The sequence below is a fragment of the Lotus japonicus genome, chromosome 6 (genome assembly GCF_012489685.1).
Source record: "Lotus japonicus ecotype B-129 chromosome 6, LjGifu_v1.2".
Taxonomy (NCBI): Eukaryota; Viridiplantae; Streptophyta; class Magnoliopsida; order Fabales; family Fabaceae; genus Lotus; species Lotus japonicus.
In genome coordinates, this window is record NC_080046.1 from 67,195,748 (window position 1) to 67,208,206 (window position 12,459).

At 29.0% G+C, this 12,459-nt stretch overlaps 2 protein-coding genes across 3 annotated transcripts in view; one reads left to right on the forward strand and one right to left on the reverse strand.

The window, feature by feature from the left end:
* Positions 1-5,763: 5,763 nt before the first annotated feature.
* LOC130725823 (NAC domain-containing protein 83-like) lies at positions 5,764-6,941 on the forward strand. The gene is made up of 3 exons (XM_057577012.1): positions 5,764-5,956; positions 6,289-6,548; positions 6,792-6,941. Exons 1-3 carry the CDS (start codon positions 5,764-5,766, stop codon positions 6,939-6,941), a joined length of 603 nt encoding a protein of 200 aa, XP_057432995.1.
* Positions 6,942-9,449: 2,508 nt separating this feature from the next.
* The window catches only part of LOC130723579 (UDP-glucose:glycoprotein glucosyltransferase), a 28,238-nt gene continuing 25,228 nt past the window's right edge, over positions 9,450-12,459 (reverse strand). For both annotated transcript variants that reach the window (XM_057574686.1, XM_057574685.1), the window contains 6 exons: positions 12,183-12,341; positions 11,871-12,011; positions 11,664-11,707; positions 11,462-11,576; positions 10,210-10,362; positions 9,450-10,088 (listed from right to left, as the gene is read on the reverse strand). In XM_057574686.1, coding sequence (XP_057430669.1) covers positions 9,918-10,088; positions 10,210-10,362; positions 11,462-11,576; positions 11,664-11,707; positions 11,871-12,011; positions 12,183-12,341 — 783 coding nt within the window. In that variant the 3' untranslated portion in view covers positions 9,450-9,917. The remainder of the gene's footprint in view (positions 10,089-10,209; positions 10,363-11,461; positions 11,577-11,663; positions 11,708-11,870; positions 12,012-12,182; positions 12,342-12,459) is intronic.

A 12,459-nucleotide genomic window follows, 5' to 3' on the forward strand; every position in this document is an offset into this window, starting at 1 on the left:
TTTCAAACTAAAAGAATGTTGATTCTTAATTAATTTTTTTTAACTCAATATCATTACTTATATGGAAATAATCTTAAATATAATATTATTCTGAAATTCAAATTTATTTATATTTCTAGAAAAACTCAAGTTATTTCCAATTTAAGTTACATATATTTGGCAATAAGTAAAATTGTAAAATTATAAATTACTATCATACATAAATTTAAATTAATATTCGAGTTTAGAATGGATAAAATTATCTTTTTTCGGAAGAAAGAAAAAATGAATAAAGCTCTTTTTGTTCTCTAGAAAAAAAGAATAGATACAATTAAAAAAAATTATATTATTTGGAAAGTTAACTTTATTTACATTTATTATAGAATCAAGGTAAATACCAAAAAAATTATAGAATCAAGTTATTTTCAAATGAAATAAATATATTAATTCATTTAAATTTAGAGTAATTAAATTATTATAGAAAAATAATAAGTTTTTGGTGAATAGGGTGGGCCTAAGCTCAAAATAATTTAATTTGGAAAATTAAAATTAACATAAATGATAAATTTACTTTGGAAATTAATTAATTTGAAAACATTGAAATATATATAATGAAATTAAATTAATATTCGAGTTTAGAATGGATACAATTATCGTTTTCGGAAGAAAGAAAAAAAATAATAGATACAATTAAAAAAATTTAATATGATTAGGAAAGTTAACTTTATTTACATCTGTTATAGAATCAATTTATTTTCAAATGAAAATAAATATATTACTTCATTTAAATTTAAAGTAATTAAATTATTTTAGACAAATAATAAATTTTTTTGTGAATAGGGTGGGCCTAAGCTCAAAATAATTTAATTTTGAAAATTTAGAATTAAAATAATTGATAAATTTAAATTGGAAAGTGATTAATTTGAAAATATAGAAATACATATAATGAAAATTAAATTAATATTCGAGTTTAGAATGGATACACTTGTCGTTTTCGGAAGAAAGAAAACAAAATAATGGATACAATTAAAAAAATTAATATTATTTAGAAATTTACCTTTATATACATTTATTAAAGAATAAGTTTATTTTCAAATGAAAATAAATATATTGATTCATTTAAATTTAAAGGAATTAAATTGTTTTAGAAAAATAATAATTGTTTTGGTAAATAAGGTGGGCCTAAGCTAAAAATAATTTTATTTGGAAAACTATAATTAACATTATTGATAAATTTAATTTGGAAAGTAATTAATGTGAAAATATAGAAATACATATAATGAAAATTAAATTAATATTCGAGTTTGGAATGGATACACTTGTCGTTGTTTTCGGAAGAAAGAAAAAAAATAATGGATACAATTAAAAAAATTAATATTATTTAGAAATTTACCTTTATTTACATTTATTATAGAATAAGTTTATTTTCAAATGAAAATAAATATATTATTTCATTTAAATTTAAAGGAATTAAATTGTTTTAGAAAAATAATAATTGTTTTGCTGAATAAGGTGGGCCTAAGCTCAAAATAATTTTATTTGGAAAACTATAATTAACATTATTGATAAATTTAATTTGGAAAGTAATTAATTTAAAAATATAGAAATTAATTTGAAAATATAGAAATACATATAATGAAAATTAAATTAATATTCGAGTTTGGAATGGATACAACGGAAGAAAGAAAAATAAAGATACAATTAAACAAATTAATATTAATTGGAAAGTAAACTTTATTTACATTTATTATAGAATCAATTTATTTTCAAATTAAAATAAATATATTAATTCATTTAAATTTAAAATAAATATGTTTGGAAATAATGCATCATTCAACTCTCTCTCTCTCTCTCTCTCTCTCTCTCTCTCTCTCTCTCTCTCCTCTCTCTCTCTCTCTCTCTCTCTCTCTCTCTCTCTCTCTCTCCTCTCTCTCTCTCTCTCTCTCTCTCTCTCTCTCTCTCTCTCTCTCTCTCTCTCTCTCTCTCTCTCTCTCTCTCCTCTCTCTCTCTCTCTCTCTCTCTCTCCTCTCGTCTCTCTCTTCTCTCTCTCTCTCTCTCTCTCTCTCTCCTCTCTCTCTCTCTCTCTCTCTCTCTCTCTCTGTAACACCCCTAATTTTATACACTATAGAGTAACATTTATTTAAAATAACGTGTAAAAAGAAATAATTATATTTGTATTAAAATACTTACGTACTAAAAATCGAGTGGTCAAATAGTTTATTTTTTAAATAATTCATTCAAAAAGTACATTATAAGAGTCATGAAAATAATTTTAAAGACTCCTTATACACGTGGTGACCTATATAGTGACCATGATCCGACTACCTGACGTGTCTCTAACTAACTACTTGTAATCCTGCGTACATGACACATACTCCCACCTACTATCTGGGATGTCTCAAGCGAGTTGCTTTCTTTCTCTGGAAAAAAAAAAACATGAAAGTAAAGGAATGAGAATTGTAGAATTTTACAATTCTCAGTGATAACAATTCCACTCCAAAAACAAGGAAAACATACATATTTAAAGATAAATTAAGTGGTTATATCAATGGTAAACATTTCAAAATAACTACTAGTTTCGCCAATGAAAATAACATAATTAAATATCTTTCAAATTAAAGATCATTCTTTAATTCATTGTTATCACTTGCTTTTCTTGGCCCTTCGACCACTTTTGCATATTCCCAACTGCGGCTTAGAGCTCTATCCGAATGCAAGGGCGTCCCCCTGCCTAGGAACCTGTGTTCCAGGAACTATGCAACTAGATCACCTCAACTGCCGGAGGATCATTTCATTTAAAGTGTTTTAATAAAACATTTCATACTTATGTCTTAACACCCAGGATTTGCCTTTCAACTGGAACCGACCTTTGAGTATCCAGGTTTGCCCTGCAATGTTGTTCTTAATAACATTCGGGATTTGCCTATACTGGTCATCTTGAGGTCCCCAGGTTTGCCCCGCAATGTTACATGATCTCTTAAGTAGTATCATATAAGTTAAATTGTGAGTGTACAAAGTTTAAAAATACTAAACGAAACTAAAACGGCATAAAATTCGCCTATGAACATTTTCATTTAAGATAAAAACAGCTAAATAGGAATAAGCTGAACTTCTTAAGTAACTAGAGAGAGGCGGCAGAGCCGACCATTTCAAGACATATGAATATAATAACAAATTATATTAATAAAAGTTAATGTTCTTAATATAAAACATAAACTTAAAATTAAAAGGGAATAGACAGATCAAAAGATCATAGTTCTAAATAAAGTAGACATAATTAAGTAAAGTTTAGTAAAGTTGAGATAGATAAAAGATAGTATATATAATCATAAAATTAAAGTTGAGTAGACATAATAAACTAGCTATTACTTATAAAAATACAAAGTAGATTTAATTAAAAGGGAGTAGATATAGTTATCACCTTACTAATTTATATTTTCCCTCATGTCTTCCTTCCTTCCTACGGCTCCATCTCCTCTTTTTCTTTCTTTCTCTACATTTTTCCTCACACATAGCACTTTGTCTCTCTTCATTCTTTCACTCTTTCTCTCCCTCACTTGTTTCTCCCCACTTCCTCACACTTAACTATCTCTCTTTCCACTAAACTCTTGTTCTTCCACTTCTCCCTGAGTCCATGTGAAGCATATCCCCTCCTATTTATAGCCAAGTTTCTAACCAGTGTAATCATTTACCATGGCCACATTTCCTTCTCCCATTGGTTAGATCAAAGATTTTTATTTATTAAGTAATGATTAAGAAACAGATTCTTCTCAATTTGGGAGGACACGTAGCAAGCTTCTGGTAGCTTCTCTTCATTACCATTGTTTTTTCTTTAAGCAGTGCCACGCACGTAGCTCTTTATCATCATCATGAGTTATAAATATGTTATGACTTAATTCATCAACTAATTATTTATACTCATTTTCTTTTTCACCTTATTTCTATTACTTTTATCTTTTGTATCCTCTATTATATCTTTCACTTATTTCTTTATCTTTCTCTTCTTTATATAATTAATTATATCACTTATTTATCTGTCCTTTCTTTCTATCTAAGTTTAAATGGATATGCCTCTCACAACGAACATTTATTCAACTTTGACCATTATTATTTTTCTCTATTATGCTTCCTTAAGTAATTTTTTTTTACAACAAAAGATGAATATTATTAATAGCAAATGATTCATGAGAACAACCCTCTCATGGATAAGTAATTTTTACTAATATATCATAGATCAAATTATTATTAGATATTTTTTCAATAATGCACATTTATGTTATAGTTAACTTTACATTCATTTTAGCGGCGCTTTTTAATTTTAAAACTATTTATCTACATTATTTATTAAAAATATTATTTTATTATTAACTAATTCTAATTTTTCAATATTTGTCAAATGCAAAACTAAAGAAAATTTCAGTTTTTTTTAACAAAATTAATTTTTAATATTGACAATAATTTTTTTTAGTTTTTAATTTGAGAATTATATGGTTTAATGCATTTAATACTCTTTGCTAATGAGTTTAATGCAAAAGCTCAAGTGAGCTTTACATATATATATAGATTATATGTAACCACGTGGCTTCTTTGTTCTGAAAAGATGAAGATAATTGATACTATTAAAAATATTTTAACTATAGATAATTGGCTAACAAATCACTAAAAATCACCCACGTGACTTCTCTTTTTAAAACTCTAAAAGTAATATTTTATTTTATACTAGTATTTTAATGTTATGTATCTAGATATTTTAGTACTTTTGAAAATATAATTTTTATCTAAAAATTCATACTATTCATATTAACTATAATTAAATATAATTTTCAGAAAAATTTTACAAGACCAGCAATATAATTATTCATATTAATTTAAATTCATTTAAATTTAAATGAATTTTTTTTTTAAACCTTAAATTTAAATGAAAAAAAAATTCATTTAAATTTAAGGTTTAGGAAATTATTTTAAAGATTAAATGATACATAATTAATTATATCACTTATTTATCTGTCCTTTCTTTCTATCTATCTCTAGTAAGTGTTAATATACTAATTTCCTAATTTCATAAATGTACCTATAATATATTTTACAAAACTAGATCTTTCTTTACATACCCATTATATGTCACCACGTGGCTTCTTTGTTCTGAAAAGATGAAGATAATTGATACTATTAAAAATATTTTAACTATAGATAATTGGCTAACAAATCACTAAAAATCACCCACGTGACTTCTCTTTTTAAAACTCTAAAAGTAATATTTTATTTTATACTAGTATTTTAATGTTATGTATCTAGATATTTTAGTACTTTTGAAAATATAATTTTTATCTAAAAATTCATACTATTCATATTAACTATCATTAAATATAATTTTCAGAAAAATTTTACAAGACCAGCAATATAATTATTCATATTAATTTAAATTCATTTAAATTTAAGGTTTAGGAAATTATTTTAAAGATTAAATGATACTAATTTGTAGTTATAAACTATGCTAAAAAGTGGGATTTTACTCTCTCTCTCTCTCTCTCTCTCTCTCTCTCTCTCTCTCTCTCTCTCTCTCTCTCTCTCTCTCTCTCTCTCTCTCTCTCTCTCTCTCTCTCTCTCTCTCTCTCTCTCTCTCTCTCTCTCTCTCTCTCTCTCTCTCTCTCTCTCTCTCTCCAAAATGGATGACCATGCATTTCGAGTTATAAATTGACATTCAATCCACATGAATTTTCAACACTCACCATAAGGGTTCAAACAAGTCCCTTCCTTCACTTGGTGCGACATCGATCCTTTGAAATGGAGGACCTCATGACTTATGTTGATGATGATGGAAGTGTTAGGTTGCTACCTGGGTACAAGTTTGATCCTACTGATGAGGTTCTTGTGGAATTCTACCTGAAGAGGAGGGTCTTTGCTCAACCTCTTCCTTTTCACATCATCCCAGATTTTGATGTGTTTCAAATTGAGCCTTGGAGCCTCCCAGGAGGAGGTTGGTGAAACAATTTTTTTCAAAATCAAATATCTCATTTTCACTATTCATTGAGTCAAAAAGTGTTATCAACCCTTACTTTAACACTCTCTTTTAAATAGACTCTTTTGTTTATTGCAATTTAAGTGGGTTCCAATAAATTGGAAAAGAAACCATCTTTTTGACTATTCCATGAGCCCTTTAATCTTTTACGACCCTTGTTCTAACCCGAAGAATGGGCATTGTATCCTATCACAAAAAAAAATTCCAAGTCCTATGAATGTTTTATGTGTTGTTTAATTTCAAGTGGAAATTGAACAAAGAATGTGTTTTGATTTAATTTGTGTTTGCAGATGGAAAGATTTTCAATGAACGTAAGTGTTTCTTCTACAATACTACGGGTCGTGATCTTGAGAGCATTGACATAAGAGTTGCTGGGAGTGGCCAATGGAGAGTTATGGAAAAAGACAAAGATGTTCCTATCTCCCAAAACAATCAAGTGATTGGGAGGAGGAATACCCTGAATTTTTGGGAAGTGCAAGGAGTCTATGCTAGGAGGACTAAATGGGTGATGCATGAGTTCCATCTTGCGTTAATTGCTAACCCAACTAAGGTAAAGAATAAAATAGTGTCTTAGTAATGGTTTTGGTTCCAGATTAATTAGAGATACAACCAAATAATTCTTCATAAAAGGGTAGAGAAATCATCACCTATAAAATATATTTTAGAGTAGAATTAGACCTAACCTAAATTCTTAAACTGCCTATTTTAATTAACACCAAAGTTGAGCATTATCAACTTGTTTCCTTATGTCTTATTCACCATTAATCACTAAACTTTGTTACTCAAAATGCAGATGACAAACTGGGCTATTTATCGCATCTTTAAGAATAAGGTTAAGGATGCAAAGAAGGTGAATAATGCAAGAGGGTGTAAAGAGGAAAGCTCCAATGCTAATACTGCTGAAGTAATTGATTTCAATGCTGAGAGTGGCCTTTCTAGCTAAGAACCTTCCCCAGTTACCCATTCCTTAAGTAACGACGACAAATCTCCTTGACCAAAATATTTTTCATGTGCTATTAATCGGTGTCATCTATTGTAATTGACCAATAAGCGTTTATTTAGTGTAATAAATGTCATGGGATGATATATAATATTTAATTTTGAAACTAGAAATGAAATCACAACTCTCTGAAGCGAAAAGGGTTTGAGAGAGCTATTATGCCTAAAATACATGTCTATCATCTCATTCTCAAACACTTTGAATCAAATATCAATTAATATAAAAATGATATACATTTCAAATGGATTTATAGTTTGTGTAATAATACGTAATAATGCATTAATTTAATTAACCAAAGGTCTCCTAAAAAATCAAAGAACTAATCTAGTGATAACCAATATTGAAGTTAGAGAGTCTTTAATTTAATTAGAGACTATTCTCATAAGCATTTTCAATTATATAGATATAGATCATCAATGAAAAAATATTTTAACTAAATCGAATTTCAAACATAGATTTTGTTTTATAAAAAAATAGTTAAGCATAGCTTCATCAAAATGCTTAAATAAGTTTGGGTAGTCAAACATTAACTTGGTAAATGATTGCTATGACCTATTTTATTACACAGTGTTATAAACTAAGTTTTCTTCTAAAAGGTTCATGATTAAATAGTAAATAAATTAGGTCATATCACTCACTTATAACCTAGATTTTCAAATATGGAAATATTAATAAATAATAATAAAAATTAACAGAATTATTTGTATAATATGATAAACTATAATTTTTTCCCTTAAAAAAACTTTTATAAATAGTTTATATAAAAATATAAGTAAACTAGTGCAACACACGTGCAACGCACAAGTAGTATATGTGTATTATACTTTTTCATGATGCTATTAACTATATTTTTTTTGGTACAAATGTTTTTCCTACCTCCATTTCAAAACTTTTGTAAACAATCAGGTAACTCGTAGAAACTAATAAAATTTTACGTTTAACTTAGAGAGAAATAATATTGGCAATTTTGAAATAAATAATATAAATTAAAGTAAAATAAAAATTTAGTAAAGATATATTTATAAATGTAAATGGTACATTTATAAATTATTTCCTAAATTAAATAATAATTATAATTTTCAGTACACATGTTTAGAATTAATCTTCAAATTTAATATTATTTGGAAATTTGAAATTAATCTAATTGATAGATCTAATTTAGAAATAAATTAATTTGGAAATTTAGAAATAAATTAATTTCAAGTAAGACTATAATTAGAGTTTGGAATGAATATGCATGTTTAGGAACAATATTTAAAATTAATACTATTTATAAATTTATAATTATTTCTATTTTTAAATAAAATCAATATTTATTTCCTAGTCAATTTCATCCCTTAATTTATTTCGATTTTAAAAAAATTAAATACATTGATCCATTACTAAACAATTTATCTTGAGTTTACATATATTTCTAAACACAAAAAAATTATTTTTATAGCAAATTAAGTCTCTTATTCATGTTTCAGAGAATTAAAGCAATTTATTATCAATAAAAAGGTGAGGACAACCCCTTCACGCAAGAAATGAGATAAAAAAAAAATCACAAAAACCACTGAAAACACAAAAACGCCAACCCACCAAAAGAAAACAAAAAGAGAAAAAAAGCCACAACTTGATCTGAAATACACAACAGTAGAAACCGCAAAATATCCGCCACAGCTAACCTAAGTTAAATTATTTTGAAGTAAGTTAATTTGAATATTTAGAAATGAATATATTTATTTATAAATGAAATAATTTGGGATTTTGAAATACTAATTCAAAATAAATATATTCAGATATATACAGGAAAATTAATATTATTTGGAAATTGAAATTAATTTCTATTTCTAAATAAGCTGAAATTATCTTCAAAATAAATTACAACTCTCAATTTATTTCTATTTTGCAATTTTTAACTAGTTATAATTGAGTTAATTCGGAAATTTATAAATCAGTTTAATTCAGAAATTTAATTTATAGATAAATCATTTTAAAAATTCAGAAATAACTGATTGTCAACAATCTACCGGTGTGCTACTCATTTTGCCTAAAGGTGTCTCACAAGCAGTCATGTTTATACAGAAATAATGTTTTATGGTTAGGCCATTGATTTAGTTAGGGTGATTATGAGAACTGGCAATGTAGTATTATATAGAAATTTTATCAACTGTCTCACAGGTATGCTTCTACTGAAAGAAAAGCTGCTCAAACACATAATCTCATGCAAGATTCTGTTGGAGCTGTGATCATAAATAGTTTGATACATTTTCATACATTCACCATCCCCGAAAATAATTTTGACAAATGCAAAACATTTTGAGATGTTAATATAATAATTTCACTTTGTATGTAATATTTTCTCTAAAATGATCTAACTGACATTTAGTTCTCAATTTTTTTTATAAAAGGACATGCTTTGATTTGTAAAGGAGTTAAACAAGGAGGTTAGATGGGGAGGAAAACAAATCAAACAAAGGAGTCTTTCCTCCTTATAGCATGTTTAGATCAACTCTTTTTTCAGCTTAATATGAAATAAAATTACACTATCACTCATATATATTTGGCATTGCTAAACTCCAGTACTCCTCCCTATTGTATTCGGTTATTCTTGAAAAGAACAAAAATGGGCGTAGGTTGGCCGAGGTATCACATTCATGAGATTAGATGGCATGGATACCAGTCTGAAAATGGGCGTAAGTCAATATCAGAATATACTAACATTTCACTCTAACCAAAATATTCTTTTTGAACCTGGAAATGGCAACAGAGAAGGCAAATCTTCAATGCGTTTAACTGTTGTTATTGTGTTTGGCGGCATGCCAAGATATCAGCCAGGCGCTCCTTGGTAATAAATGTACCATGATGCTAATGTGGTGCCACTGCCAACTGCATCATAGATCACAGATCCTTTCAGAACACTTCTGTCTGTTGTGTTCACAACTCGGCTTTGGATTCCAAGTCTTCTTTCAATGAATCTTCACTTGTCAAATCCTTAGACCGGTCAGGTGATTGTGTTGGCTCTTGATCATCACCCAAGATTCGTGCAGTGAATCTACTTGCCTCCGAATCAAGGTCTGGCCACTCAGATACTATTCGTCTAGCACCCTGAAGACCAAAGTGGAGATAAGTTAAATTTTTGCAGAGACAATTGGGGCTACTAAAACATCAGGAAGTGATGCGATGGAGTTTCCACGAACACAAAACACTTGAAACAGCAAATATTCACCTGAAGTTTGGGTTCTTTTGTCATGGGATTGTTGCAGAGATCAATTGTTTTTGCCTTGGATTTTGTAGCATTACCACACCATGACTCACACCATAGCCATTCTTGTGGCAAGGAAAAAATGGGCACATTATGCTGAGCATAATTAGGAAGATCCTGAACCATTGAGAGCAAACTTTAGCAAGCCAAAAAGGTCCCTCAAAAAAGTTGCACAAAGTATAACAGTAGATACATTGGAAGTAAATGAAAAAGATTTCAACTTTATAAAAGAATCAATGACTTATATCTTAATCATATGATCAGAAAGGGCCTAATAGTTTATTCACATAGCATCGAATCATATCTTAATCATAACCCAACTATCTCAGAAGTTAAAGTTATTAGGTGAAAACACAAATGATTTTATATAGCATGCCCCCTAACGCAAAAGCTCATTGGGCTTGAAGTGCGGACAATGCACAAGTTCTCATATCTTTTGCTAAAATTCAACTTTTTGTTAGAATAATGGGGGACTGCAAACCCGATAATCATAGAGGCTCTGATACCATATAAGGAACCAATTATACCAAAAGTTTAAATTAGTGAGCGGAGACAAAAAATGATTTTATATTATATTTCTACCACTTATAAAGGTTCACTTCAAAGCAATATTTTGCTTCAATATAAAGCAGCCATCTACTGTGTATTTGGATTTCATTCCATATGTTCAGGCATATTGGACTTATAGGAACCATCCAATCTTCTTTAACAACTTGGAGTATGTTTGGATTTTGGAAACCAGTTTGCCGACGTGAAAAGCATAGTTTGCCTTCACCAGGCGCCCAAATCCAAGTCTCCTCAAAGACAGATGTTAGTCTGTGGTAAAACTTACGTTTGAGAAGTGCTACCAGTAATACAAACAAGCTCTAAATCTTTTTAAGTGATTTATTCATTCTTTCTTAAACAGGTGTTCTGATCTAGTTGCTTGTTTACACTTCTAATGTGTAATGTGTTAGGGAGTTTTGATGTATGTATGGTTGGATTGACTCATGAGAGTGGAGTGTTAGATGTCATAAATTCAAGGCGTGTTTCATAGGGGAGCTACGTGATATAACAGGATAACACTGCCCAGTTTTGCTTTTAGCATCTTTTGGAGTACTTCTGGTACGGTCTCACTGAAAGTAAAATCAGCTTTTGTTGGAAAAATGAATCTTTTAAGTGATTCTTTCACAACAAAATAAATAATAGTAAAAAAGCTATTGACTTAACCTCTTACCTGATCCAAGTTGGATAGACTATTTGGATCCTTGCTAAGGGTTTCATAGAAAACTCTGAGATTATCTCCAGCTGCAGTCTCTCGGAACTTCTTCAGATCAACAACATACAAAGCACTGCAAGGAAAAAAACAAATTAGATAAATGACATTTTATATACTCCAACCCTTTTTTGGCAAGAGGATCAAGAAACCAGTTATTAACCTAATATGATATGGTTTTCCCCGCAAATGATCCTTCCAGAAACCCTATGGCATAAGAGTAACATGAACAGAAATTAGCATTCAATGCTGACATTCAATGCTGAAACTACAAATAATTGCATCAGTATGATGACAACCAAGAAAACATGTATGTACAACAAAATAAAACAATAAATGATATAAATTTAAGTTCAACAGTGGCATTTACTTGTCTCCAAAACCGGTATCCATCCATCTCCTTATTGTTGTCACAAAATGGAGTATATGCCAGAGGTTTTCCTTTTAAATCCATGTCATATAGTTCTCCCATGTCAGCCCTGACAACCTGATCAGCATCTACAAAAATGACCTGCAAAAACAATAGACTTAAATTAAAGACAAGTTTGCAGAGGATCTTTCTTTTCATTCCTTGTTAATGTCACATGAGATGCATGAGCGGTGACACTGAAATTTAGAATGCAGAGGAGAACAAAAGGAAGGAAAACATGGAGTTGGATGCAGAAGAAGAAAGACAAGATACCTTCTCCAGGGAAAGGGGAAAGATGACATCCAGGAATAAAATTTTATACGCCCAAATTATTCGCTGCTTTTCTTTCTGCTTGTGCAACCAAGTAGGCCATTTGTATGTGATTAGTTCATATTCAAAACCATACTCTTGGGCCATGCGGGGAATCAGATCCTGGGTATTCAGATGACAACAAATAGTCCAAGTGTGTCAAGCAGATACATTAATTTCTGTTTTAAAGTTCCAATATACAAATCAATAAATATTTAAGCATTGAGTTGGTGGGTATATC